Source organism: Sus scrofa, chromosome 17 (genome assembly GCF_054392235.1).
Source record: "Sus scrofa isolate SSC_HxYL_T2T_F1_AM1 chromosome 17, Sscrofa_HxYL_maternal_Yorkshire_Landrace_v2.0, whole genome shotgun sequence".
NCBI classification, from domain to species: Eukaryota; Metazoa; Chordata; class Mammalia; order Artiodactyla; family Suidae; genus Sus; species Sus scrofa.
The window spans coordinates 46,036,288-46,062,334 of NC_139399.1; the positions used below are offsets into that span (position 1 = coordinate 46,036,288).

Below are 26,047 nucleotides of genomic sequence, written 5' to 3' on the forward strand. Positions count from 1 at the left end.
TGAACAGGTTGTGTTTACTTTGGGTAAGTTCATCAGGCGGTAGAGGAATAGTCACCGTAACCCTGATTATAGTGGCAAAAAGAGAAGAGTCTAAGTGTTCATCCCAAAGGAGGCCTGTGTCATTTTGTAACATGGGGAAATATCTAGAGGATAAGTTACTTTAAGGGTCTGGGCATTTATTTTGACACACATCGCCAAGGAAATATGTAACCCCAGCCCAGCTCAGTATAAAGAGCGTTTCCTGCATTCCAGAAGCTTCTCTTGTGCCCCCTCCCGTCATTACTTTCCCTGGAAAGACCCCTCTTTTACTTTTATCATCATTCATTAGTCTTGCTTGTTTTGAACTGTCTATGGCTGCAAATGTATCTTTGAAATGATTTCTGTATCGTTTTTGGACTACAGCTATGTCTGTGTAACTGGGATTGGTAGCCCGTTGGTACAGAGGATTTCTCTATGTGAGCTTTGCCTGACGTCTGCCTGGAATCCTGGCTCTGGACCTCTGTAGTTCTTCGGTCCAGTGCCGAAGGTTCCAAGATCCTCTGACGGTAAAATTCTGTGGCGTCACCAGAGTCTGATTGGGGTGACAGGAGAGCTTGGAAGGGCCCTGACACATTCTGAAGGGAGACTGCATGTCAGCACCCCATCCCCTGATGAGAGTGGGGCGGGGGGTGGGGGTGTTAAGAGTGGGAAGTTGGCTTTAAGTGACTCTTAAATGTCAGTATGAAAGGGGCTCCTAATCGGTCTAAATTGCCTCACTTGGCTTCCTCTTCAGCCAAAGTATTCCTTTATGCCTATGGTCCCCGGTCTAGTTTTCTTCTTGTGTGATTTCCCTGGGGGACCCCAGAGAGCTGGGGATAGAGGTGTGTGTGTGTGGGGTGGGGGGGGGGCAGTTGCGGGGGACAGCATCCAGGGGCCTGGAGAGGGGTGTCCCCCTCTCTCTGCTTCTCTTTTTGACCTCGTCTCTGCCACTGCATATCTGTGAGACCTGGCTAGTACCTGTCTGTCACTGGGCCTCAGTTTCCCTGGTTGTATAAGGGAGGTTGGACCTAACAGTCCCAGAGTGCACTTTGGGTTTCCCCCTCTCTGAGTCTCCTTGCTGTCTGTTTCTGGGGGTGTGGACCTTTTCTGGGTGCGTCGGGCTCCCTGTGACTCAAGTTCTCTCTCCCGGCACCTCGTATGTCCCAGATCATTCACTGCCTTGTCCCTGCCCCTGTTGGTCTCTGAATCCACCCTCCCAGTGTCTGAGTGGAGTGAGTGTCTCTCTCCGCCTTTGTGATCCCCTGACAATGGGAGGTAAAAATAGCCCAGGGGCCGTGCTGGTGGAGATAAAAGGGAATTTGCCTTTTGTGTCCTGTGGCCAGGCTGGGGGGGCTGTGACACGTGGAGATTGCTGACATAGCTCTCCTCCGCTGACCTTGACGGCGGCAATAAAAGGGGTAGCCCAGTTCCCAGCCCTCACCGTGGTGCCGAGGTGGGTGATCAGGGCTGGAGCTGGAGCGCAAGGGAGGGCACACAGGCTGGTGGTGAGGGTGCTGGTGGGTTGGCACAAGTCTCTCCATTTCTGTGGGAGAGGATGCTCTGGTGTTGGAGGGTGTGTGTGTGTATGTGTGTGTGTGTGTCTTGGGGGCTCACCAGGGAGGCTGAGGTGGGGAGCCCCAGGGAATCACCTACTGTCAGGTCTTATAGGTTGTTGGATCACGCCCCCCTTTGGGGCCCCTGGTCCCTCAGTTCCCCTGTCACTGCCACCTTCCAGTGCCTGCTGCCTTGGACCGCCTGGAACCTCCAAGATTTCTAGTGCCTCCTCCTCCACCTCTCAGTGCCACTACCATGATGGATGTGAGTGAACTTGGGGAGTCTGCACGCTACCTCCGCCAGGGCTACCAGGAGCTGATGAAGGTGCACTCTGTCCTGTGGGATGGTAAGTGAGAGCGGAGGAGGCGCAGCCACAGAGAAGACCTTATGGACTCAGACCAACAGGGAGGAGGAGTCGCACTCAGCTCAGGTCTGAAGGAGCACGCTGGCCTGACAGCTTTAGCCCTGAGGATAAAAATCCCAGGAACCCTGTGTCCATCACTGTGTGTCTGTGAGCAAGCCTCAGTTTGCTCCTCTGTAAAATGGGACACTATCACCTGCCTCTGCCCATGGCTAGAACCTGAGGTTTCTGAGATGAGAGTAATTGGTATGAGCGCAGACTGCCGCCACATGTTCATAAAACCTGTGCTGGAGTTATTTTTAGTGCTTTCCATAGAGCCAAAGCCTCTGTTTATTAGGGACAGGAATCAAGGCTACTATTTATGACCTGGTTTGCTCATAGGACAATAATAACAATAGGCAATGTGTGTGTATTAAGAGCTTATTGTGTGCCAGGCCCAGAGCAGATGATTTTCCATGCATCATCTCAACAACCTGAGGAGGCGGAGGCCAGGGCCCGCTTCATGGCTGTGCAACCACTGCCGCTGCACAGGGCACCGCCTTCAGAGAGGCTGCATGCTTGATTTAACATGCTGCTACCACCATCTTGAAATTTTTAACAATTTCCTAACAGGAGGATCTCCATTTTAACACAGGAGCCTGTATGTTTTATAGCTAGATCTGACTAAGGCACTTGGCTAATAAGTAGCAGGACAGGGAACAGAAGCTGGTGGTCTGCAGCCTGAGTCTGTACCTTTAACTACAGTGAAATATGGGCTCCCTGGAGCTCTGGGGCCAGCTGGCCTGGCAGGAAGAAGCACAAGATAGAAGACCTGGGTTTGCATCTTCAGTGAAATGGGGGAGGCAGAACCCACTGAGAATTAAGTGCCTGATATTGAGGGCTGCCCCACATGGGAACTAAAGAGATGCTCATGTTTTACTTTTGAGGGACAGGCCCAGGGAGAATGAGTTTACCGGAGGTCACAGGCCAGATACAACAGTAGCAGGACTCTGAACCCAAGTGTGGAATCCAGGGCTGTGAGGGACTCTTACCTCTATCAGGGAATACTTTGAGATCTCTAGGGACCCTCCCAACTCTGCCCTTCCAGGAGCCTGGGTCTGGAAGGATCTTTTCTGAGTGGTCCTGTGCCCTGATAGAGGGGCTCCTAGGAGGGACTCAGCTCTGTAGACATGGCTCGGGACCCAGTAGGGTCCCCAGTCCCTGGATGTGCCTTAGCCTCCCTCAAAGCCCCCATGCTCTTCTGGAAACCCAGGGAAGAAGCGGGTCTGGATACCTGATGAACAGGATGCTTACGTGGAAGCTGAGGTCAAGTCCGAGGCTGCTGGGGGCAGAGTCAACGTGGAGACCAAAGACCAGAAGGTTTGGTTCCCTCTTTTCCCAGAATTAACTCCTCTGCCCCACGCCCCATTGTAGCTCTTGGCCAGTGCACTCTGTATGAGAAGGGGTCTGGGAGCCTACAGGGGGTGAGAGGCTAAGATCAGTTGGTTCCTGCCCACCTGCCACCCCCTATATGTCCTTCCTGGCAGGTGCTGACAGTTCGCGAAGCTGAGCTGCAGCCCATGAACCCGCCCCGCTTCGACTTGCTGGAGGACATGGCCATGATGACGCACCTCAACGAGGCAGCCGTACTGCACAACCTGCGCCAGCGTTATGCTCGCTGGATGATCTACGTGAGCCAAGAGCCGTGAAAGGGCCACCGGTGGGGTGGGGTGGTGCCATAGCAGCAGGGGCGGGGCTAGGACAAGAGCTACAGTTTGGTGGGACGGGACGGTGAGGAAGGGGCGGGGCTGCGTGCCTGGGGAAACAGGGCTAGAGGTGGGGTAAGGTGACGTCATGGGGCCGTGGAGGCGGGGCCACTGGCTGGGGCGGTACTAAGGCGGGGCTGGAGGTTTGGCTTCAGGAGTGTTGGGGAGGAGCTGCAGCAGCAAAGAGGCTGGGCTACAGGGCTGTGAAGGTGGGGCCACGGACTAGGGCGGGAGTAAGGGCTAGGGCGGGGCTAGGACAGCCACAGAGGGTGTGGCGTGGCACCTTAAGCGGCTCCTTGGGGGCATTTTGCAAGGGTCACTGTTTTGTGAGGGTTAGGGCCTGGGTATGGGAACTTGGCCTCTAACAACCCATCTATACACTCTTTTCTCAGACATACTCGGGCCTCTTCTGTGTCACCATCAACCCCTACAAATGGCTCCCGGTCTACACCGCCTCTGTGGTAGCTGCTTACAAGGGAAAGCGCCGCTCGGAGGCCCCGCCCCACATATATGCGGTGGCAGATAATGCCTACAATGACATGCTGCGCAGTAAGGGCTTCCTTGGCTCCTCTCCTTCACCTGAGACCCTTCCCCTGGCTCTTGGACCCCCTTCTCTCCACTTGCACTGCCGTCCCTTTGATGCTGCTGGACACTCTAGCATAGTCATTCTGTCTCCCCAAGTGGGAGCCGGACTGCAGTCTGAAGGTCCCATTCCCTGGTCCTTCCCATTTCCGGCCCTGGGTGGTGGAGGGGCTGTCCCAGTGCCTAGGCTTCCCAGGGCGCTCCACCTGTGGCTGGTCCCTCACTTTGGCTAACTTCTCCATCTCCTCCCTTTTCCTCCAGACCGAGAAAACCAGTCCATGCTGATCACGTGAGTGTGGGGCTCTGGGGATGGGGTGGGAAATGCTGGCCACCTGGCAGGAGGGAAGTGGAACTAAAATCATTTCCCGAGGTTAAATACAAAGTGCTTAGGGCAGGGGTTTGACCACATGGAGCCACTGTCCCAGGTGAAGCTAAAAGTAGAGCATTTCTCGGCCCCCATCCCAGGCAGATGTGTTATGGGTGGTGGGCAGGAAAGGGATACTAGTCCTGATGCCCCCTGTCCTCAGGGCATGGAACCTTCTCACATCTTGATCATTTGGGAGTTCTGATTCAAGGGGCATGGGGAGAGCCTTTTCCCTTTTCTCCTCACCATCTCATTTTTTAATCTTATTTCTGGTTCTTTGTCCTCTTGGGAACATGGTAGCATTCCTACATACCAAGTCAATGTCCAGCCAAGCAAACATGGACATCGTGTGTGTGTGTGTGTGTGTGTGTGTGCGCGCGCGCGTGTGCGCGCGCGCTGCCTGGTAGTTAAGAGCAAGGCCTTTGAAACCAGAAAGATCTGTATTAAGTTCTCTTGTGTCCACTTCCTGCTGGTGCCCTTGGGCCTCTGAGTCTCATCAATAAAGTTAGAACAATCCTACTTACCTACCACGCAGAGCTATAGGAGGCAGCAAGTTAATGTTTGTACCTGGCACACAGTGGAAACAGCTACATAACTTTTCTAAGCCGCATTTCCTTATCTATGAAAAGGGATGATAATGGTGCTTGCATTACAGGGATTCTGAGGCTTAAATGAGCCAGTATAGGTAAAGCACTTGGCTCCGATTCTGAGGCTTAAATGAGCCAGTATAGGTAAAGCACTTGGCTCCGCGCCTGGCAGTAAGTTAGTGCTCCGTAAACAGTGGCATCATCATGTGTTTTCTCATCTCACCGGGATGGTCTATACTGGCCTGTTTTGTAAACAACTCAACACCTTTGAGGGTTGATCTGTCTCTGCAGAGTTTTGAGTTGGGGACTCCTGAGTTAGGAGCCCGGCGTGGGTGCGAGGAGGGCAGAGGAGCCCTGCCTGAGGGCTAGGGCGCTGGGGGATGGGAGGAGTTAGCGAAGCCATGTGGGTATTTGTGACTCATGTTTGTGTCGCCCAAGGGGAGAGTCGGGGGCCGGTAAGACGGTTAACACCAAGCGTGTCATTCAGTACTTTGCCATCGTCGCCGCCCTGGGAGACGGGCCGGGCAAGAAGGCCGTAAGACTCGCCCATGCGGGCGCTGCTCCCTGCTGCTTCTCACTATTTTTCTTTTCTTTCTCCTTTTTTTTTTTTTTTTTCTTTTTTTCTTTTTTTCTTTTTTCCCCTTTTTAAAAAGTTGATTTCTCCAGCCCTGCCTAAGCCTCCCACCCTGGTGGTAGACTCTGGCCTGAGCAAGGCTTGATCGGAGCGGCTGTGGCCATTCTTGGTCACACCGTTCGGCATAGTTCCAGGCTTGCCTCGCTGTTCCCATCCATAACACAGAGGGGTGGGATGCCATTGTTATTCCTAAACATTTTATATAATTTTTCCCTTCCATCATGACTTTCATATTTTGAAAGCACTTACCACATAGGCTGCTTATCTACCAAGAAGTGATTGTTTTTTTGGTTTTCATGTACCAAAGACACAGTTTATACAGAGGTCAACCAGAGCCAAGGGTACTTGGCATTCCCATCAGCCAAGGTTTTGGGGCAGTTTTGTACCCTGTGATTTCTGTATGGTTTTTGAAATTTCCTGAAGCAATGGGGGACCAGTGTTTTATTTTGTTTTTGTTTTTAGGGTACAAAATTCATTCTTAGCCCCAGGCCAACTGTTCAGAGATCGGCTTGGGTCCCCTCACCCCCAAAATTGGTTGCCTTTTATTTCCAGAAGCCCATGGCCTCTTCCTACACAGCCCCCACTCCTGGTCTTGTCGAGCCTTGCTTTTATTCTGGAGCATTTTTCTTTTTTCCATTTAAAGTTTTTTTCTTTTTCTTTCTTTTTCTTTTTTTCTTTCTTTTTTTTTTTTCTTTTCTTTTTTGCCTTTTTCTATTTCCCCATTTGGTTTTCTTGTATTTTCTTTTTGTTTCTGTTTTGTTTTTTTTTTGTTGTGGTGGTGGCTGTTTTTATTGTTTTGTTTTTGCTGTTGCCTTTTTGGTACTCTTTCCTCCCTCCCTGCCACTCCGTTTTCCAAATTCTCAAAGTGTCTCTGAGGATGCTGCAGAAAGTTGGGGCTTGGTCCAGGGACAGGAATGGAGGGCAGGGAGCTGGTAGGGATGCAGCTAGGATGGGTGGGGGTAGTGGGCTCCTGGGCAGAAAGAAGCCCTGCATCATGGAGTTGTGGTGGCATGGGAGCTGTCAGGCAGGGTAGGGGTGGAGAGAAAGGCCGCCCCACAGGAGCATAAAGGCCTTATCAACTCCCCTCCCTTTGGACCCAAATATGACCACATCTGCCCTGGACATGAGCATGTGGGGTGGAGCTCAGGGGAGGGCCTCCTGCCATCCCTGCTGCACCTGTCCCTACAGCAGTATCTTGGGTGGGGGGTGGGGTTAAGTCTTGGGCTCCCTATAGGTGAGTGAATAACAAAGTTCCCTGGCATGGGATAGGTATCATGGCACCCGCCACATCAGAATCCATTCTTTCCTTTTCTCCCCCTTTTTTTTTTTCCCCAGGCAGCTGGGATCCAGGGTAGAGAAGAGAAAGAAAGGGAAATGGAGGGAAGATAGGGATGAGGCAGTGGGAGGGTCCCCTCTGTTCAGTAAGTCCCTCTAGAGGAGACATACAGGTGGCTCTCGGCATCGTGGGCAGCAGGATGCCTGGGCTCAGTGTCTGCATGGCTCCCGACTTACTGTGTGGCCTTGAGCAGATCAGTTTCCTGCTTGTTGGAGTCTTAGTTCCCTCATTTGCATTTAGGCTAATATTATGCACCTGGCCAGACTATTTTGACTAATAGTAGGTGTACAATTGTACAATGAAAACACAGCTCATGATAAAACAGAGAAATGTGAAGAAAGGCAGTCATAGGAGGAGGTGAGATGTAAGGAGATTTGGGCAAGAGGAGGTTTCTTTCAGCCTCAGAGCAACAGGGACGCCTTCCTGGAGGAGGGGACATTGGAGCTGGCTTCTGACAGGGAGTAGGTTTTAGTCAGGAATCTCTAGGGCCTGGGACAGGCTCGCTTTCTGGGGCGTGGGAAACGAAGGGATACGGAGGAGGCCAGAGACAGAGCTGAGGTGCTGTGAGTAGGAGACCCCCCCAGACATAGCCCCTGCCTCAAGCCCCTGACTAGGGCCATGCTTGTTCCACTTTCCAGCATTTCTCCTTCTAACAGTCCCTGGAGGGTCAGGCATGGGGAGTGGGGTGGGGGCTACACATCTGGGTGACTAACGTTCACTGTCCTCCTAACCACCACCTCCTCCCCTCTCTCCCGGCCTGCCGAGTCCTCACAGCCTCTAATGTTGTCTTTCTTCTCCTCCCAGCAATTTCTGGCCACAAAGACTGGGGTAGGTATGGCTGGTGCAAGTGGGGCAGGCAACGATTATGAGGCCCCGGGGACACCCCTGCCCTTTCCCCTTCCCAGCCAGAGGTTTTCTGGGATGGGCTGAGATCCAGGACCATGGGCTGAAAGACCTCTCCCCCCGCCACCACCAGGGCACCCTGGAGGATCAAATCATTGAGGCGAACCCTGCCATGGAGGCTTTTGGCAATGCCAAGACCCTGCGGAATGACAACTCGTCCCGCTTTGTAAGTGGCTGCAGTGGGGGAGCTGGGAGGGGTGGAGCGGGGTCAGTTGCTGGGAGACACAAGGGTGGGGGAGCCTTTGGAAGAAGAGAGAGCAGCGCTGGCTGGGCCCCCCGACTGAGGCTGCTCCTCTGCCCACAGGGCAAGTTCATCCGCATTCACTTTGGTCCCTCTGGGAAGCTGGCATCCGCGGATATTGACAGCTGTGAGTGTAGGACAGGGTGGGGCAGGGCGGGGGTGCGGAAAGAGGCCCCAGCCTGAGTCTTTCCCCTCGGACGGAGCATCCGTCATCATGTCCATGGGGCTCCCACCTGTCCCAGGTGCTTCTCTTCATCCCCTGGTTACTGCCCAGCTCAGGCCTTCTCACCTCTCGCCTGGAACATTCCCCCCAGCCTCCATGTGGTCTCCCAGGCTTCATCCCTCTGCTTAACCTTTTTCCAGCCAGAGTGGTCTTTTCTTGGATACTAAGCTGACCATATAAAATTCCTGCTTAAAACCTTTTTCTGGATCCTTTCACCAGAAGATGGAGACAAAATCTTTATTTGGCCAGTCAGGCTCCTTGTAACTACGCCCTTACCCCCACCTCCCACCCCAAGTCTTTTCTCTGGCCCTTCGTAGGGCAGGCCTGTGCCCTCCTGCCCCAGCCTCACCTCTCCCTGGAGTCCCCAACTGTCCTGGAAGCCTCCCCCACTGCCTCACTGGGGTTGTCGCCCCATCCCACCTGACGCAGACCTGCTGCACAGACACTAGCTGCCCTGGCCACGCATCCCCAGGTAGGAGCCGTCAGCACTGAGCACTCCTCACCTCGGGATGCTTGGCCAGATCCTGATAGGTAAGCACAGGCAGCTGGTGGGCAGGGGACGTCGTAATTCATGCCCCACTTGGCCCACGTGCAAACACACACCAGCAGCACTGCTCTGGAGGACAGGCGTGTGGTCTGTGGGTGGAGGAGTGAAAGTCTAGATGAGTGAATAGACAAATTAAGACCCATACACAGACCCACATTAAGACAGCCACACACAAAGACATAGGGACAGACAGACAGACACATTCCCACACTGTGACACCTGTGCTGATGGAGAGCCCCCTTCAGCACATGCTGGCATGCGTGCAAACACGGCATCTCTATACCACCACCCCCGCCTGCCCCCAGCCGACACCTCCTCCCTGCCTCCTCAGCCCCAGTGGGGTGACTTAGGGGATGCTAGGCCAGTGCCTCCCTTTCCCCCAGATCTCCTGGAGAAGTCTCGGGTAATCTTCCAGCTGCCCGGTGAGCGTGGCTACCACGTCTACTACCAGATCCTCTCGGGGAAGAAGCCAGAGCTGCAGGGTGAGGGAAGCAGCGGATGGGACGGGAGTCAGAGCCCACAGGTCTGACTGGGAGTGGGGCTTCCGGGCCTGTCCTGGCCCCCATCGAGCCAGGCCCTGAGGTGCCTGCTCCCCCCCTGTTCTGGGCTCTGTGACATCCCTTCTTTCCCAGGGCCCCAGAGCTCCTAAAAGACCACTCACTTGTCTGGGACTTCTGGCTCTTGTTGAGCCCTCTCCCCCTCATGTTAGGGAACAGGCCCCTTAAAACCATCTGCTGTCCTGAGACCAGAGAGGTCCGGCCAGCACCAAGAGAGGAGCCCTGGCTCTGTCTAGACCCAGCTCCTCTCTCTCGCAAGCCCCTCAGGGGCAGACCCTCGTCCTCCCTGTGCCCCAGCGCCCAGCACAGAGGGGCCAGAGGGGTGGCTGCGAGCAATGGTCAAGGGATGAATGAGATGGAGGGACCGTGGCTCCTTCCTCAGCACCATAAAGAAGGAGAAGCCCTGGGCATGGGAGTTCAGGCGAGAAACGCAAGCTCTGAAGTCTTGAGAAGGTCCTAGGCTCTCCTGCCAGGCTGGCCCCCAGGACCCAGCACGCTGGGGTGGGGGGAGAAGGCTAACTGGCAAACAGAGCCAACCTGCCCGTCTCGGCCCCCTCGGCCCCAGACATGCTGCTCCTGTCCATGAACCCCTACGACTACCACTTCTGCAGCCAGGGCGTCATCACCGTGGACAACATGGATGACGGGGAGGAGCTCATAGCCACTGACGTATGTCTGTGGTGGGAGGGGAGCAGGTTCAGTGCCCTTGGTTTGGCTGGACCCTGGAGCAGCCAGAGTCCTCTGAGCCCTCCGCCTCCACCCCCCACCCCCGCAGCATGCCATGGACATCCTGGGCTTCAGCGTGGATGAGAAGTGTGCCTGCTATAAGATCGTGGGTGCCCTCCTACACTTCGGCAACATGAAGTTCAAGCAGAAGCAACGGGAGGAGCAGGCTGAGGCCGATGGCACTGAGAGTGAGGGGCCCTGACCCTGGCCCGACCTGGTCATCACCTTGACCTTGAGGCCAACATCTAGTCCGTGACTGTTAACCCTAAGCCTTGCCCACAAGCTTTGGCCTCAGTCTTAACCTGGCCTTGATTATAAACCCGGACTTAGCAGTTCCAGACCATCACCCTCCTGAGCTGCACGGTTTGCTGGTCCTGACCTTGACCTCGACCAGCCTCCCTTTCTTAACCCTAGGTTGAGGCCAGTAGAGCTCCCAGGACCCATTTTCTTGGCCTCCTCCTCATCTTACCCTTGTGTCCTGCCAGGTGCTGACAAGGCTGCCTACCTGATGGGGGTCAGCAGTGGGGACCTCCTTAAAGGCCTTCTGCACCCCCGAGTGCGTGTGGGGAACGAGTATGTGACCAAGGGCCAGAGTGTGGAGCAGGTGAGCTGCTCATAGGGTGGGGACAGCCGGGGGGCTGGGGTGCCCTCCTTGCCAGATCCTAGCCCAGCCTCCTCATGCCTCCAGGTGGTGTTTGCTGTGGGGGCTCTGGCCAAGGCCACCTATGACCGGCTATTCCGATGGCTGGTGTCAAGGATCAACCAGACGCTGGACACCAAGCTGCCCCGTCAGTTCTTCATTGGTGTGCTGGACATAGCTGGTTTTGAGATCTTTGAGGTAAGAGGAGGCCCACGTTCCCAGGCTCTGTTCTCTCTGGGGTGGAGGATCGGGGCAGGGGGGTGGGGGGTGGGTGGACAGGAGCCCTGGGTGAACTCCCCATCCTCAGGGGGCCTCCCTGACCCATCTCCCAGGAGGCCACTGAGTGGGCACCTCCCTCTACAGTTTAACAGCTTTGAACAGCTGTGTATCAACTTCACCAACGAGAAGCTGCAGCAGTTCTTCAACCAGCACATGTTTGTGCTGGAGCAGGAGGAGTACAAGCGGGAGGGCATTGACTGGGTCTTCATCGACTTTGGCCTGGACCTGCAGCCCTGCATTGACCTCATTGAGAAGGTGGGGCCCGGGGCATGGTCGCCGCCTGGAAGGGAGGGCGTGGGTGCAGTGAGTGAGCAGGAATGAATGTGTGTGCTCATGTGTGTGAGCGAGCGTGTGCAAGCATGTGTGGGGGCATCGAAGTGAACATGGCTGTGACTGATGTGTGCGCAGATAGGTGTGAGGGAGACTGAGTGTGCGTGTGTGTGCATACGCATGTACCCCAGCACTGTTGACAACAGTCCTATTCCAGCCATAGTTTCATTGGATCCTCAAAACTGTCTAGAACTACAGGGCAGGGTAGGGTGTTTGTTTACGGAACGTCCCATATATTTCTGCATCGTACAAGGATCACAAAGAAAGAAAAAAAATCAAAGAAAAGTGGAAAAATCAGAGCTAAAGGGGAAAAAGCGTTTCTCCCAATCCTGCCACAGCCTGCTTCCTGCCCGTTCTTTATCCTGGGTGGGTGTCCATGTCCTCTGATGGACACGCGTATTTCCCATCCTGCCTTCCCATCTCTGAAAGTGTATTTCGGGTGGGGAGTGTTGTTAAGAAAGCACAGTAGTTCACGCAGCAGGTGATGTTCATGCATTTCTATCATCCCCTATTAGTGGACATTTAGATGGTCAACAATTTCTCACTGTTACAGCAGCACTGAAAGTATTCATGTCCCCATTTTGCAGGTTAGGAAATTGAGGCTTAGAGAAGTCTGAGGGCCCCACAGCTACTAAGTGGGAAGCCAAAATGTGAACTCAACTGATTTTTTTTTTTTTTTTTTTGTCTGAGCCTGCGGCATGTGGAAGTTCCTGGGCCTGGGATTGAACCCATGCCGCAGCAGCAGCCTGAGCCACTGTAGGGACAATGCCAGATCTTTAAGCCTCTGCACCACAAGGGAACACCTCAACTGCTTTATTTGACTGTACCATGTGAGAAAGTGTGAGAACATGCATGTCGGGGGAAAAGTGAGTGCAGAGATGCTACTTGGAGTTTGTACACTTCTTAGGAGCAAAGAGAACAACTCAAGAGCTGTGAATTGTGCAGAAGAGGGTTGGAAGCCAAGCCACAGACTTTCCTTTATTTCTTAGAAGACAGGGCTCCTGGGCAAGGGTCTGGTATTCATCCCTCCGGCTGATGGCTGAGATTGGGGGTTCTAGAAGACTCCCAGAGGGAGGGGCTCCAGGAAATGAGGGTCTAACCCAGCCCTGATGGGCTGGCTTGATGGAGGCCCTGAAAGCTTGTGCCCTGTCCCCAGCCTCTGGGCATCCTGTCCATCCTGGAGGAGGAGTGCATGTTCCCCAAGGCCTCAGACGCCAGCTTCCGGGCCAAGCTCTATGACAACCACGCAGGGAAGTCGCCCAATTTCCAGCAGCCACGGCCTGACAAGAAGCGCAAATACCAGGCCCACTTTGAGGTGGTCCACTATGCGGGCGTGGTAGGTGCCTGTTGAAAGCCCAGCTCCCGACCACTCTCCTCCCTCCCCTGGGTTCCCCCACCCCAGCTCAGCCCCTGTCTGGTCTCTGGCAGGTGCCTTACAGCATTGTGGGCTGGCTGGAGAAAAACAAGGATCCGCTGAATGAGACGGTTGTCCCCATCTTCCAAAAGTCGCAGAACAAGCTCTTGGCTATGCTCTACGAGAACTACGCCGGCTCCTGCTCTAGTGAGTCCCAAGGGCTGAGATTCTGTCGGGGACTCAGTGCTGTCCCCTGGAGTGATGGGTCCCCTGTCTCTCCTAGCTGAGCCCCCCAAGTCTGGGGTGAAAGAGAAGCGGAAGAAGGCAGCATCATTCCAGACGGTGTCCCAGCTGCACAAGGTGAGGCTAGTCTAGGCCCCGTGCAGGCCTCCCTCCGCCAGCCTCCAGCCCTGTCCCGGCTCCCTGCTCTGTCCCCTGCACCCTGGGCGGGCGGCCGTTAAGACTTGCAGTGATGTTTAACTCCTCTCCACGTGAACATCACAGCAAGTCTGTGCTGCTTCCCGTCCCCACGCTGCCTGGGCAGGGTTTGGGGGGATGGGGTTTTAGCCCTGGGGCCAGGGGAGGGATGGGGAGAGGTTGGGGGAACAAAGACTTTGGCGGGGACCCAGTCAAACGGAAGAGGGCAGGGGGTCATCAGGAGCAGAGTGAAAGGACAGCCACGCAGAGTCACGCTTAGGTACCTTGCGCAGGGTCCTTAACGGGCTGATCCACTGCGGTTTCCAATTCGGCTTCTCTGCCCTCTGTGCCTTCTCCCCTCTCCCCACCCCCAGGAGAACCTCAACAAGCTGATGACCAATCTGCGGGCCACACAGCCCCACTTTGTCCGTTGCATTGTCCCCAATGAGAACAAGACCCCAGGTAGTCACCCCAGGCCTGGGTTGCTGGGGTGGAGGGACCTTGGAGGGAGGGCACAGGGCAGGCCAGAAGCTGCGTCTATCCCCTCCACAGGGGGTCAGCCCTGTGTTGGGACTCCTGGTCTTTCTAGAGGGCACAGAGTTGTGTCCATTGATCTCTAATCTTTTCCTTGACCCCTCCACGTCCAGGAGTCATGGATGCCTTCTTGGTGCTACACCAGCTGCGCTGCAATGGGGTTCTGGAGGGGATCCGGATCTGCCGCCAAGGATTCCCCAATAGGCTGCTTTACACCGACTTCCGGCAGCGGTGGGTGTCTTTTCCACAGACACCCTGCCCCTACACACACACGGCCTCCCCTGTTACCAGCATCTCCCACCAGCGTGGGACATTTGTTACAGCTGATAAACCTGTAGTGACACGTCGTCATCACCCAGAGTCCAGAATCTCCATCCCAGTTCCCCCTTGGTGTGGTGCAGTCTATGGCTCTGGATAAATGTAATGACTGTAGCACTGCCCATTTTGTTCCAGCAGTGAAATAGCCCGTGGTCTAGTGAACGGCGCTTTGCTAATCAGTCCCCTAATAAGGAACCTATTGTGTTTCCAGGGTTCAGCCTTCACAGTGTGGTCACAACAACCTGCCCTACATGGCCCTGTGCACTTGTGCACGTGTGTCCACTTCAGAAGTGGGTGTGCTGGAACCCTTGCTCTGGTTCATTAGATTTCCCTCCCAAGTGGTTCTTCAGCTGGTGACATGCTGTGACACATCACCTTCTTTACATTATTTTTGCATTTCCAAAAAATGATAAATGATTAAAAATAATAAATTTAAAAATTATACACCTGCTATATACCTTTTGTAAATACTGCATCCTCTTAAAAAACTTAAAACTAGTGATCGCATTTAAATGCTGTCCCAGGTTTTTAAGCAGAGCGTGGCCAGAACCCCAGTGTCACAAGGCTTTTCCTCACCGGCCTGTTCAGTGGGTGCCCTCGTGGAGCCTCTGCTCCAGCCCTGAGAGGCCCAGGACTATCTCCCCTGTTCCCCCCACCAGCCTCTTCAGTCCTCGGCTCCCCAGCCAGCACCCTCCTCACCAGCCCTTCCCTGCTCCCCCCCCCCCCCAGGTACCGCATCCTGAACCCCAGTGCCATCCCGGACGACACCTTCATGGACAGCAGGAAGGCCACAGAGAAGCTGCTGGGCTCGCTGGACATCGACCACTCCCAGTACCAGTTTGGCCACACCAAGGTGGGGGCACAAGGCCATGGGCATGCTGACCCGGGTGTGGGCAGTCACAGCACGCAGGGTCCTGCAGGCAATGGATGATCACCCCTTCCCCCCACCGCAGGTGTTCTTCAAGGCCGGGCTTCTGGGTGTGTTGGAGGAGCTTCGGGACCAGCGTCTGGCCAAGGTCTTGACGCTGCTGCAGGCTCGGGGCCGGGGCCGCCTCATGCGTCTTGAATACCAGCGCCTGCTTGGAGGCAGGTGGGTGTGGGAAGAGGGTGAGGGACACGGGGGTAGGGGTATGACCACTGTCCCCCAGCTCACAGGACCGCTGGGCTCTCTGAAGCCTCTCGTGCTGTCCTGCAGGTCAGATTTCACGCACTGGCTGCTTGGGTGCCTCTCGAGGGGCAAAGCTCCATTTTGTGCCTCTCAACCTCCAGCCATCACTTTTTCACCTCAAAAATTGGGGCAAGAGGAGCTCCCTGGTGGTCTAGTGGTTAATGACTCAGTGTTGTCACTGCTGTGGCACAAGTTAGATCCCTGGCCTGGGAATTTCCATGTGCCATGGGCATGGCCCCCTCCCCCCAAAAAAGAGGGGTGGGGAGAGAACCTGTCTCTACTCCAGGCCATCTCAGAATGTGCCCAGAGTGGTAATAACGACATTTGGTGTTTCCTTCCTTCCTTCCTTCCTTCCTTCCTCTCTCTCTCTCTCTCTCTTTCTTTTCTTTTCTTTTCTTTTCTTTCTTTCCTGTCTTTTTGTCTTTTAGGGCCGTACCTGTGGCATATGGAGGCTAGGGGTTGAATTGGAGCTGTAGCCTCTGGCCTACGCCAGAGCCACAGCAACACAGCATCAGAGCTGCCTCTGTGACCCACACCACAGCTCATGGCAATGCCAGATTCTTAACCCACTGCGTGAGGCCAGGGATCAAACCCACGTCCTCACAGATGCTAGGTGGGTTCGTTAACCCCTGAGCCGTGACTGGAACTCTGACATTTGGTGTTTTCTAAGACTTAAGTGCCCTGGACAAGCTACTTTATTCCACCTTCTCTTGGTTCAAGTGCAGGACAGTGCTAAAGGCAGGTGCTGTTCATCAAAGGGGGGTCTGAGTCAGAGAGGGAGCCGGTCAGCTGACGAGCAGAGGGAGGTGGGAGGCTGGGCGTGAGCCCAGGCAGTCTGACCTTATGTAAGAGCCCAGTGGCTTTACCACCCCTGGTGTCTTTAAGACACTTGCAGGGCCCACCAGGACAGGGCTCATGAGCTCCCGCTGGCAGACCTGTGTGACCTTGGGCCTCTCCCTCAACCTCACCTCTAAAGCAGAGGATTAGGGAGTTCTCATCATGGCTCAGTGGATTAAGACCCGACTAGTATCCATGAGGACGCAGGTTCCATCCTTGGCCTCGCTCAGTGGGTTAAGGATCCGGCGTTGCTGTGAGCTGTGCTCTAGGTTGCAGACTCGGCTCAGATCTGGTGTTACTGTGGCCGTGGTGGAGGCTGGCAGCTGTAGCTTCGATTTGACCCCTTAGCCTTGGAACTTCCATATGCTGCAAGTTCAGCCCTAAATAGACCAAAAAACAAAAAAACAAAACCCCAAAAACCCACAAAAAACAAAAAATCAGAGGATTAGGACCTGCCTGAGAGGTTGTTGGGGAGGTTAACGAGCTCACGGGCTTAAGTGCTTGGTGCGGTGCCTGGAGCAGGGTAGGTGCTCAGGGAACATCAGGGCCCTTATACGAAGGGGACAACACTGAGTCTGCGGGCCACCCGGCTGCCCCTCCCCAGGGATGCCCTGTTCACCATCCAGTGGAACATCCGTGCCTTCAATGCTGTCAAGAATTGGTCATGGATGAAGCTCTTTTTCAAGATGAAGCCACTGCTCCGCTCGGCACAGGCTGAGGAGGAGCTGGCGGCCCTGCGTGCAGAGCTGCGGGGGCTGCGAGGGGCCCTGGCCACTGCCGAGGCCAAGCGCCAGGAGCTGGAGGAGACACACGTCAGCGTGACCCAGGAGAAGAACGACCTGGCCCTGCAGCTGCAGGCGGTGAGTGGGGGAGGGGCGGGGGTTCCTTCTGCCCCTTGAGGCCCCCTGGCACCCTTAGCCCCAGGCTGCTCTGAGGAAATACCACTGGACCCCGGCCGGGGCGGGCCTGGCGCTCTCTGGGTGCTCAGGCCTTACCTGGGTCTTTCTTCCTGTTCCAGTGGCACCTGTGGGCTCGTGCCCATGTGCAGCCCCCCACCCACTGTCTGTATGGCCCCGTGCCACGTGGCTTCCCGCTGACACTGCAGTGGAGCCACATCTCCCAGCCCTCCCCCCCTTGCCATCCCTGAGACAGGCCCATGCTCCCCCTCTGGTTAAGGGCCACAGGAGCCCAGGCAGCAGGGAACAGTAATAACCAGAGGGCAGAGGGCAGGGACTGGAAGATCCCCGAGTCCATTCCTTCCTTCAGCAAATACTTGGAGTATCAGGCCTCCCGGAAGCTCTGGAGAGACATTGGTGGGAAGACGGCCAGGCTTGTGCTCACAAACTCACCTGCTAGAACAGGAGACGGTTGCGCAGCCAGATAGTGAGGAAGCGGGGAGGTGGCAGGGAACCTGAGCCCCCCTCCCCTCCCCTGCCCCGCCGCCTACCCCAGGGCCATGCAAGGCTCTCCCCACCCCTCAGCCTGGGGTGGGCAGAGCTGGCTGTGGGCTTGTCTGCCAGAGCCCTTGTTTGGGCCTTGCCCTGTTGCCCAGCTTGTCTAATGTCCCCCTCTAGTTGCCCCGTCTGGCCCTCTACCCACCACACCTGAACTCCTCAGGGCCAAGACGCAGGTTGGCGGCATTCCTTGGTCCCAGAGCCCAGCTGAGCATGTGTCAGACCTTGGCACAAACAGATGAACTTCCTTTGCAGGGTCTAGCCTGGTGTCCCTGGGCTGCCTTGACTCTGCCCCATTCCCTACATCCCCCTCCAGGAGCAGGACAATCTGGCGGATGCCGAGGAGCGCTGCCACTTGCTGATCAAGTCCAAGGTGCAGCTGGAGGCCAAGGTGAAGGAACTGAGCGAGCGGCTGGAGGACGAGGAGGAGGTGAATGCTGACCTGGCCGCCCGCCGGCGCAAGCTGGAGGACGAGTGCACCGAGCTCAAGAAGGACATTGATGACCTGGAGCTGACGCTGGCCAAGGCCGAGAAGGAGAAACAGGCTACGGAGAATAAGGTGTGGGCCGGCCCCCTGTGCCCCTGCTGTGTGGCCTTGGGCCGGTCTCTTCCTCTCTGTGGTCCCCAATTTCCTCATCTGTCGAATGGGGTTAATAGCAGCACTTCCCCCATTAAGGCGGCTGATGATTCAGTGTGTGACCAGCCTTTGCCAGCCCTCGTCACTGTGCCTCGCGTATAGCAGGTGCTCAGCACATGTTAGTGACGGTCACTCCGTGTGCCCCAGGCGCCTTCCTTCACATGCCTTCTCTCGTTAAATCCTCATGAGAGCCCGTGCAGGTCACAGACTGGGGGTATTGACTCGGTTGCACAGGAGGGGAAGGTGGGGCTCAGCTTATTCAGGTCCTCACAGGTGCGCACTGAGGAAGCCGGGACTAGGAAAGAGCTGCTTGAACACCTGTTGATACCAAAAATAGCTGGCATCTCCCCATCTCTCACCCTGGGCCCCTTGGCAAAGGGCTTTGTGAGCATCTGTTCGTTAATCCCTCAGTGTGATTTGAGGGGGACCCTATAATCATCCCTTAAGGATGAGGAAGAGTCTGGGAATGAAGTGACTCACCCGAGGGTCCCTGGCTGGAAGGGGCAGTAGCTGTGACATGGGGTGACGGGTGCTTACACCAGAGCAGGGGCGGGGCATCCCCATGGTGACCCTGGCCCCGGCACAGGTGAAGAACCTGACAGAGGAGATGGCGGCGCTGGACGAGTCAGTGGCCCGGCTGACCAAGGAGAAGAAGGCCTTGCAGGAGGCCCACCAGCAGGCCCTGGGCGACCTGCAGGCTGAGGAGGACCGAGTGAGCGCGCTGGCCAAGGCCAAGCTCCGGCTGGAGCAGCAGGTGGAGGACGTGAGTTGGGGCCACATCGGGGGCGGGTGGGGGGCTGGGACAGCTGGGCGGGTGGCAGGTCCCACCCACCCTGTCCTGCTCCACAGCTGGAGTGCTCCCTGGAGCAAGAAAAGAAGCTGCGCATGGACACAGAGCGGGCCAAACGCAAGCTCGAAGGTGACCTGAAACTGACGCAGGAGTCGGTGACAGATGCTGCCCAGGACAAGCAGCAACTGGAGGAGAAGCTCAAGAAGTAAGTGTGGGGAGGGTTGCAGGGGCCCCCAGAGCCCCCACCCAACTTTCCACTCCCCCCTGGACGTGTCAGTTCTGTGTCACTGCAGAGGTTAAACGCGGAGGGTTGAGAGATGTGGGTCACTAGGGTGGAGGGGCAGCGTCCTGCCCTCCCTGGACCAAGGGCCAGGCTCTAGGCACGAGCTTCAGAGGGAGCTCAGGGGTGCGGGCACGTAGGGCTGCTCAGGGGCCAGTGCCTCAGGCAGGGGGTTGCTGGGGGCGGGTACGAGGGGCCCAGGCCGGCCGGTGGAAGTCATGCCCGCCCTGTGACCTCCAGAAAGGACTCTGAGCTGAGTCAGCTGAACCTGCGGGTGGAGGACGAGCAGCTCCTGGGGGCCCAGCTGCAGAAGAAGATCAAGGAGCTGCAGGTGGGTGGGGGATGGCGGTGGGCGGGGCCGGGGTCCGAGGCCCACGGAGGTGACACCGCCGCCTGCCCACCCCAGGCTCGGGCGGAGGAGCTGGAGGAGGAGCTGGAGGCCGAGCGGGCGGCCCGGGCCCGCGTGGAGAAGCAGCGGGCAGAGGCGGCCCGGGAGCTGGAGGAGCTGAGCGAGCGGCTGGAGGAGGCGGGCGGCGCGTCCGCGGGGCAGCGCGAGGGCTGCCGGAAGCGCGAGGCTGAGCTGGGGCGGCTGCGCCGGGAGCTGGAGGAGGCGGCCCTGCGGCACGAGGCCACGGTGGCTGCCCTGCGGCGTAAGCAGGCGGAGAGCGCCGCCGAGCTGGGCGAGCAGGTGGACAGTCTGCAGCGGGTGCGGCAGAAGCTGGAGAAGGAGAAGAGTGAGCTCCGCATGGAAGTGGACGATCTGGGCGCCAGTGCGGAAACTCTGGCTCGTGGCAAGGTGTCTGCTTCCTTCCAGATCCTGACCTCTGAGCCGACTCTAGCACCCTGTCTTGACCTCAGCTCTCATCCCATACCCATCCTGCCGAGACCAGTCCTGACTCCAGCAGCTGACCCCACCCTCTGTCCCCTGACCACCCTGTGCCAATCCGACTCCACACTAGTCCTGACTCTGTGTCAGATCCTGACCCCGACCCATTCCTCTGGTGCCCGGCCCAAACCCCACACCAGTCCTGACCTTGAAGCCTACCTCCTTAAACTACGCCCTGACTCCAGGTGATTTTTGACTCAGCGTCCAACTTGCAGAGGTCAACTCAGTCCTTTGCCCCTGAATTCTGACCTGATACCTGTTCATGATTCTGTTCCTGTCCTGAATCCCAGTCCTGACCTTTGTGCCACCTAATCTTGACAGTTGACCTCTGACCACTGTCCCCAGCTGACTTAAGACCTTAATATCCTAACTTCACCTCCACCCACTGGCCTCGGGGCTAGTCCAGCCCTTTCACTTCTGACACCTATCTATTAAGCCATAATCCAGCAGTAGAATTTCTGATCCTGATCTTGGGGTTGTACCTCTCCTGTTGATTCCTGGGTGCATGTCCAGCCTTCTAGCTCCTGACCTCAGGTCCCAGTCTCTGATTGGTCGCCCTGTGAGTCACAAACTTGTTCTGATCCCTGATCCTGGATCCCAGGCCAGTGCAGAGAAGCTGTGCCGGGCCTATGAGGATCAGCTGAATGAGGCCAAGATCAAGGTGGAGGAGCTGCAGCGGCAACTTGCAGATGCGAGCACCCAGCGTGGGCGGCTCCAAACCGAGAGTGGTGAGTTCAGGGGCTTGGCTGGGCTTGACTGGGGCCTCCGTGCTGTCCCTCACCCACCTGACCTGCTGGCTTGGCCCTTGGCCTGCAGGGGAGCTGAGCCGCCTGCTTGAAGAGAAGGAGTCTCTGATCAGCCAGCTGAGCCGCGGGAAGGCCACGGCCACCCAGAGCTTGGAGGAACTGCGGCGGCAGCTGGAGGAGGAGAGCAAGGTGGGCCGGCCTCTGGCTGCCCCAGAGCAGGCAGGGTGGGTGCCAGGCCACTGGCACGGCCAATGCTGAGGTCACTGGGGTCTCTGCAGGCCAAGAGTGCGCTGGCCCATGCCGTGCAGGCTTTGCGGCATGACTGCGACCTCCTGCGGGAGCAGCACGAGGAGGAGGCTGAGGCCCAGGCCGAGCTGCAGCGGCTGCTGTCCAAGGCCAATGCCGAGGTGGCGCAGTGGAGAAGCAAGTACGAGGCAGATGCCATCCAGAGGACAGAGGAGCTGGAGGAGGCCAAGTGAGTGCTTTGCCAGCCAGGCCGTCCCCACACAGGAGTGTCAGGGAAAGGGAGGATGTGAGGGTCATTTCGCCAGCCTCCTGTGGCTACGTGTCATGTCTGTCTGCTCCTGTGGCCTAGAAAGAAGCTGGCACTGCGGCTGCAGGAGGCAGAGGAAGGGGTGGAGGCCGCTCACGCCAAGTGCTCGTCGCTGGAGAAGGCCAAGCTGCGGCTGCAGACAGAGTCGGAGGATGTGACCCTGGAGCTGGAGCGGGCGACTTCGGCGGCTGCGGCCCTGGACAAGAAGCAGCGGCACCTGGAGCGGGCGCTGGAGGATCGGCGGCGGCAGGAGGAGGAGATGCAGCGGGAGTTGGAGGCGGCCCAGAGGGAGGCCCGCAGCCTGGGCACCGAGCTCTTCCGGCTGCGGCACAGTCATGAGGAGGCTCTTGAGGCCCTGGAGACGCTCAGGCGGGAGAACAAGAACCTGCAGGGTATGACCCATCCCAGGGCCAGAGCTGCTCTGGGGTTACTGGGAGTCCCTTGGAGTCACAGCTGCAGTGGGTCACCCTGGAATTAGGGGTGAATGAAGAGGTTGGAGTACGAACCATTGGGGTGGCCTCTCAGTGCCCTATCTGCTTCGCAGAGGAGATCAGTGACCTCACGGACCAGGTCAGCCTCAGTGGGAAGAGCATCCAGGAGCTGGAGAAGGCCAAGAAGGCACTGGAAGGGGAGAAGAGTGAGCTCCAGGCCGCACTGGAGGAGGCCGAGGTCAGGGGCTGGCTCCAGGGGTGGGCTGGACCCTGACCTGCTGCTCCCTGGCCTCCCCTCTCAATGCTGGCATATTCATGGCCCCCACACCACACTGCCTGCTCTGCACCCCAGGGGGCCCTGGAGCTGGAGGAGACCAAGACTCTGCGGATCCAGCTGGAGCTCTCCCAGGTCAAGGCTGAAGTGGACCGGAAGCTGGCGGAGAAAGATGAGGAGTGCACTAACCTGAGGTAGGGGGCAGGCCGACAGCCTCTCCCATCCCAGCCACCTGCAAACAGAAAGGCAGGCAGTGTTTGCCAAGCCCACTGTGCTCGAACTGGCATGGACACCCAGTCCCCCTACCTGACGACTCTCTCAGGTCAGGGTCACCATCCACAGTTTAGAGGTGAACCTCAGGGAGGTCAAAGGACTTGCCCAAGGTTACACAGTGGGTGTAGAGCCAGGGTTCAGTCCATGTCTGTCTGTTCTGGAGCCTCACTTTTGCCCATGAACTTGCTCTCATGTACAGCAGGCAGTCACAAGGGACTTGAAACCAGGGAGGGACGAGTCCCTTATTCCCCACTGGGTTCCTGTCTCCAGTGTTCCTTGTGTGTCTGTAAGAGCAGGCGTGGTGCCGGTGCCCACCCTCTGCTCGCAGGCCAGGACGCCTCCTTTCGTCCTCCCAACCACAGGCGCAACCACCAGCGGGCAGTGGAGTCCCTGCAGGCCTCCCTGGATGCAGAGACTCGAGCGCGCAATGAGGCCCTGCGGCTCAAGAAGAAGATGGAGGGTGACCTCAATGACCTGGAGCTGCAGCTGGGCCACGCCACCCGCCAGGCCACGGAGGCACAGGCAGCCACGCGGCTGCTGCAGGCCCAACTCAAGGAGGAGCAGGCCGGGCGGGACGAGGAGCAGCGGCTGGCGGCTGAGCTCCGCGAGCAGGCACAGGCCCTGGAGCGGCGGGCCGCCCTGCTGGCTGCGGAGCTGGAGGAGCTGCGGGCTGCCCTGGAGCAGGGCGAGCGCAGCCGCCGGCTGGCGGAACAGGAGCTGCTAGAGGCCACCGAGCGCCTCAACCTTCTGCATTCCCAGGTGGGGACAGGGGTCATGGGGATGTGTGGGGCACGGCCTGCAGGCGGACTCTGAAGCTCTGCTTCCCCCCCAGAACACAGGCCTCTTGAACCAGAAGAAGAAACTAGAGGTGGATTTGGCCCAGCTGAGCGGCGAGGTGGAGGAGGCTGCCCAGGAAAGACGGGAAGCCGAGGAGAAGGCCAAAAAGGCCATCACCGACGTGAGGCTGGGCTGGGGCTGGGGGGGCCTGGTGCAGAGGCCAAAGGGACTTTCACCTCCTGACCACGCCACCTCCTCGACAGGCAGCCATGATGGCGGAGGAGCTGAAAAAGGAGCAAGACACCAGTACACACCTGGAACGGATGAAGAAGACACTAGAACAGACGGTGCGGGAGCTACAGGCCCGGCTTGAGGAGGCAGAACAAGCTGCCCTCCGTGGCGGGAAGAAGCAGGTGCAGAAGCTGGAGGCCAAGGTATGTGCGGCCCTCCCAGTCCCTTCCCCTGTGGGGCGGGCCCGCTGGGGGCACCAGGCCTACCCACTGGCTGCGCGCAGGTGCGGGAGCTGGAGGCTGAGCTTGACGCGGAGCAGAAGAAGCACGCCGAGGCCCTCAAGGGGGTGCGGAAACACGAGCGCCGGGTCAAGGAGCTCATGTACCAGGTGGGTGACTGGGGCCACCTTGAGGGGTGGCCCTGGAGCCAGCCTGGCTTGGGCGAGACCCACATCCCCTTTGCCTGCCCAGGCCGAGGAGGACAGGAAGAACCTGGCTCGCATGCAGGACCTGGTGGACAAGTTGCAGAGCAAGGTCAAGAGCTACAAACGTCAGTTTGAAGAGGCGGTGAGTGCCCTGGGGTCCGGGCCACCCGAGGCCTTGTACTGGTCAGGGTCTCTGTGGTCACCCCACGCCATCTCTGGGCTGTGGTTTCCACAGTGATGCCTTTGTGTGTAGGGGCAGTGACCCCACTGTTCCAGTGGGGAAAAAAGGTCTCTAACAGCTCCAGCAAGAGAGAAGACTAGCTCTGTCTCTGAAGGGACCCCATGTGCAGTCCCCTTCTGGCCAGGTCTGGCACAAGGGCACCTCTGGAAGGAGTGGCTCAACCCCCTCCGTCCTGCCCTGGGTGTGCAGAAGCAGGAGGCCGGGTCCAGGCCGTGGTGGTGGAGCGGCGTGGAGGACCAGAAGCCAGCCCCTTCTGGGGGCGCCAACCATCTCTGTCACCCCCTGCCAGGAGCAGCAGGCCAGCACTAACCTGGCCAAGTACCGCAAGGCCCAGCACGAGCTGGACGACGCGGAGGAGCGGGCGGACATGGCGGAAACCCAGGCCAACAAGCTGCGGGCGCGGACCAGGGATGCCCTGGGCCCCAAGGTGAGGGCTGGTGTGGGGCACCCACCCTGCCCGCTGCTTGGGGGGCAGCTCACTCAGGCGGCACCCTTTTCCCCTCAGCACAAGGAGTGAAGCCCAAGTCCCTGGGCTCTGAAGAGGGACAGCTGCTTGAGCTGCGGCCGCCCCAAGCCCTGCTGTCCCCTGCCTGAATAAATGCCATGGCTGCAGCTCCAACTGCCTTCCTTCTCATTCTCTGGGGTTCAGAGGGGGACGGAGCACATGGTCCCATGGACAAAAGTCAGGTCCACATCAGTCATTTAAAATAAATTCTTTAATAGTCTCCATTTAATTGGTTTATTTGTTAATAAATTGGCAACACAAGGAGGGGCCAGGGGTGTGCCCCCAGGCAGGCTCCTGTGTGGGCGGCTCAGGCAGAAGATGCTGCCCTGGGGTGGGAGCAGAGCAGGGCACAGCTACCCTGGGCCCCAGGGGATGGGAGGAAAAGGCCTCCCCCACTTCTGGGGGACCCCCCTGGGATGAACACAGCGGCCAATGAGCAAACAGAACCAGAGGAGCTAAAGGAAAACAAAGGTCGGGGGGAGGCCAGGTGGGCAGGCCTGGGGAAGGCAGCTCTCCCGGGTCTCCCCCACCCCTGCCCAGGGGCTCAGAGGCCTCGGCCTGGGGCCAAAGGCCAGGGCAAGCTTGGCTCACGGGTTGGGGGAGGCGGCCCCTATCTCCCTCCCCCGGCCCAGGCCCCACAGCTGAGCCTGGGCAGGAGCTCAGACAGAGCTAGTTTTAAAGACCCTTTACCTCCGGGTGGGGCCAGGGCCCCAGGGTTCTGAGGAAGAGTGGGCACAGTACCCCTGTCTTCACGGTGGAAATCTTGAGGGAACTGTGGTTCCCCAATGACCTGGGGCCCTCAGACCCAGGGGCCAAGGGCTTCTAGACGCTCCCTCCCACCGAGCCTGTACCTGAGGCCCCGGGGCAGGCAGAGAGCAGCAGGGAGGCAGGGGAAGGCGGGGGCGGGCAGGGCAGGGCGTGAGGCGCGCGTGGACCCACGCTCACCCGCGCCGGCCCAGGCCCAGCAGCCTCCCGAGGCCTGGCCCAAGATCACTCCTCGGTGAAGTCCCTGTCAATGTCCATGTAGGGCTCCTCGATGTAGCTGACGAGGGCAGAGGGTGACTGGCGGTCCGGGTTCAGCAAGATGGACACAGTCTCTTTCCAGTATGAGAAGCTGATGCAGGAGCTCTGGGCAAAGAGACAGGGGCTGGGGGGCACCTGCAGGACCCAGGTTGAGCTTGGCACCCCAAGGGGAGGGCCTGGGCAAGGGGACAAAAGCTACCTGCCACAGGGCCCGGGTGGGGACCACACACACCCCGGCTGCCCCTCAGAGGAACCCTGGTCCCGCGT

The 26,047-nt window shown here is 57.8% G+C and overlaps 2 protein-coding genes and 1 non-coding gene across 10 annotated transcripts in view; 2 read left to right on the top strand and 1 right to left on the bottom strand.

Moving 5' to 3' along the window:
* The first annotated feature begins 393 nt into the window (after positions 1–393).
* On the top strand, positions 394–24,981 carry MYH7B (myosin heavy chain 7B). Of its 7 annotated transcripts, none has more exons than XM_085003654.1 (41): positions 407–545; positions 1,754–1,918; positions 3,186–3,292; positions 3,460–3,603; positions 4,071–4,227; positions 4,522–4,549; positions 5,650–5,746; positions 7,986–8,009; positions 8,158–8,250; positions 8,389–8,452; positions 9,479–9,577; positions 10,218–10,321; positions 10,428–10,566; positions 10,864–10,982; positions 11,067–11,216; positions 11,382–11,552; positions 12,784–12,963; positions 13,056–13,188; positions 13,265–13,341; positions 13,773–13,860; positions 14,046–14,163; positions 14,980–15,103; positions 15,204–15,340; positions 16,860–17,115; positions 18,026–18,268; positions 18,933–19,109; positions 19,196–19,341; positions 19,657–19,747; positions 19,823–20,212; positions 20,904–21,030; positions 21,119–21,237; positions 21,327–21,523; positions 21,644–21,993; positions 22,146–22,270; positions 22,385–22,500; positions 22,942–23,338; positions 23,412–23,537; positions 23,620–23,790; positions 23,871–23,975; positions 24,058–24,153; positions 24,542–24,981. In XM_085003654.1, the coding sequence occupies exons 2-41, from the start codon at positions 1,828–1,830 to the stop codon at positions 24,767–24,769; spliced, it is 5,904 nt and encodes a 1,967-aa protein (XP_084859780.1). In that variant the 5' UTR covers positions 407–545; positions 1,754–1,827; the 3' UTR covers positions 24,770–24,981. The 7 variants fall into 7 exon arrangements, with proteins under 7 accessions (XP_084859781.1, XP_084859780.1, XP_084859784.1 ...); XM_085003653.1 differs by lacking the exon at positions 407–545 and having other exon boundaries at positions 1,813–1,918; positions 24,542–24,679; positions 24,758–24,981; XM_085003655.1 differs by lacking the exon at positions 5,650–5,746 and having other exon boundaries at positions 394–545.
* On the top strand, positions 13,425–13,504 carry MIR499 (microRNA mir-499). The gene has a single exon (NR_035381.1). It is a non-coding gene; the product is annotated as a microRNA mir-499 (primary transcript).
* TRPC4AP (transient receptor potential cation channel subfamily C member 4 associated protein) overlaps positions 24,954–26,047 on the bottom strand; it is an 82,450-nt gene continuing 81,356 nt past the window's right edge. The window contains exon 19 of one of the 2 annotated variants that reach the window (XM_003359957.5): positions 24,954–25,885. In XM_003359957.5, coding sequence (XP_003360005.1) covers positions 25,748–25,885 — 138 coding nt within the window. In that variant the 3' untranslated portion in view covers positions 24,954–25,747. Of the gene's footprint in view, positions 25,916–26,047 lie in introns of both variants that reach the window. The other variant, XM_013985291.3, reaches the window with a different exon arrangement.

What these genes read in the sequence shown, in the direction of transcription:
- MYH7B (XM_085003654.1), top strand. Translation starts at nt 1,828, where the DNA reads ATGATGGATGTGAGTGAACTTGGGGAGTCTGCACGCTACCTCCGCCAG. An exon ending in CTGGAGGAGAAGCTCAAGAA is followed by an intron (nt 19,342 to 19,656) that starts GTAAGTGTGGGG and finishes TGTGACCTCCAG; the next exon opens with AAAGGACTCTGAGCTGAGTC. An exon ending in GAGGAGTGCACTAACCTGAG is followed by an intron (nt 22,501 to 22,941) that starts GTAGGGGGCAGG and finishes TCCCAACCACAG; the next exon opens with GCGCAACCACCAGCGGGCAG.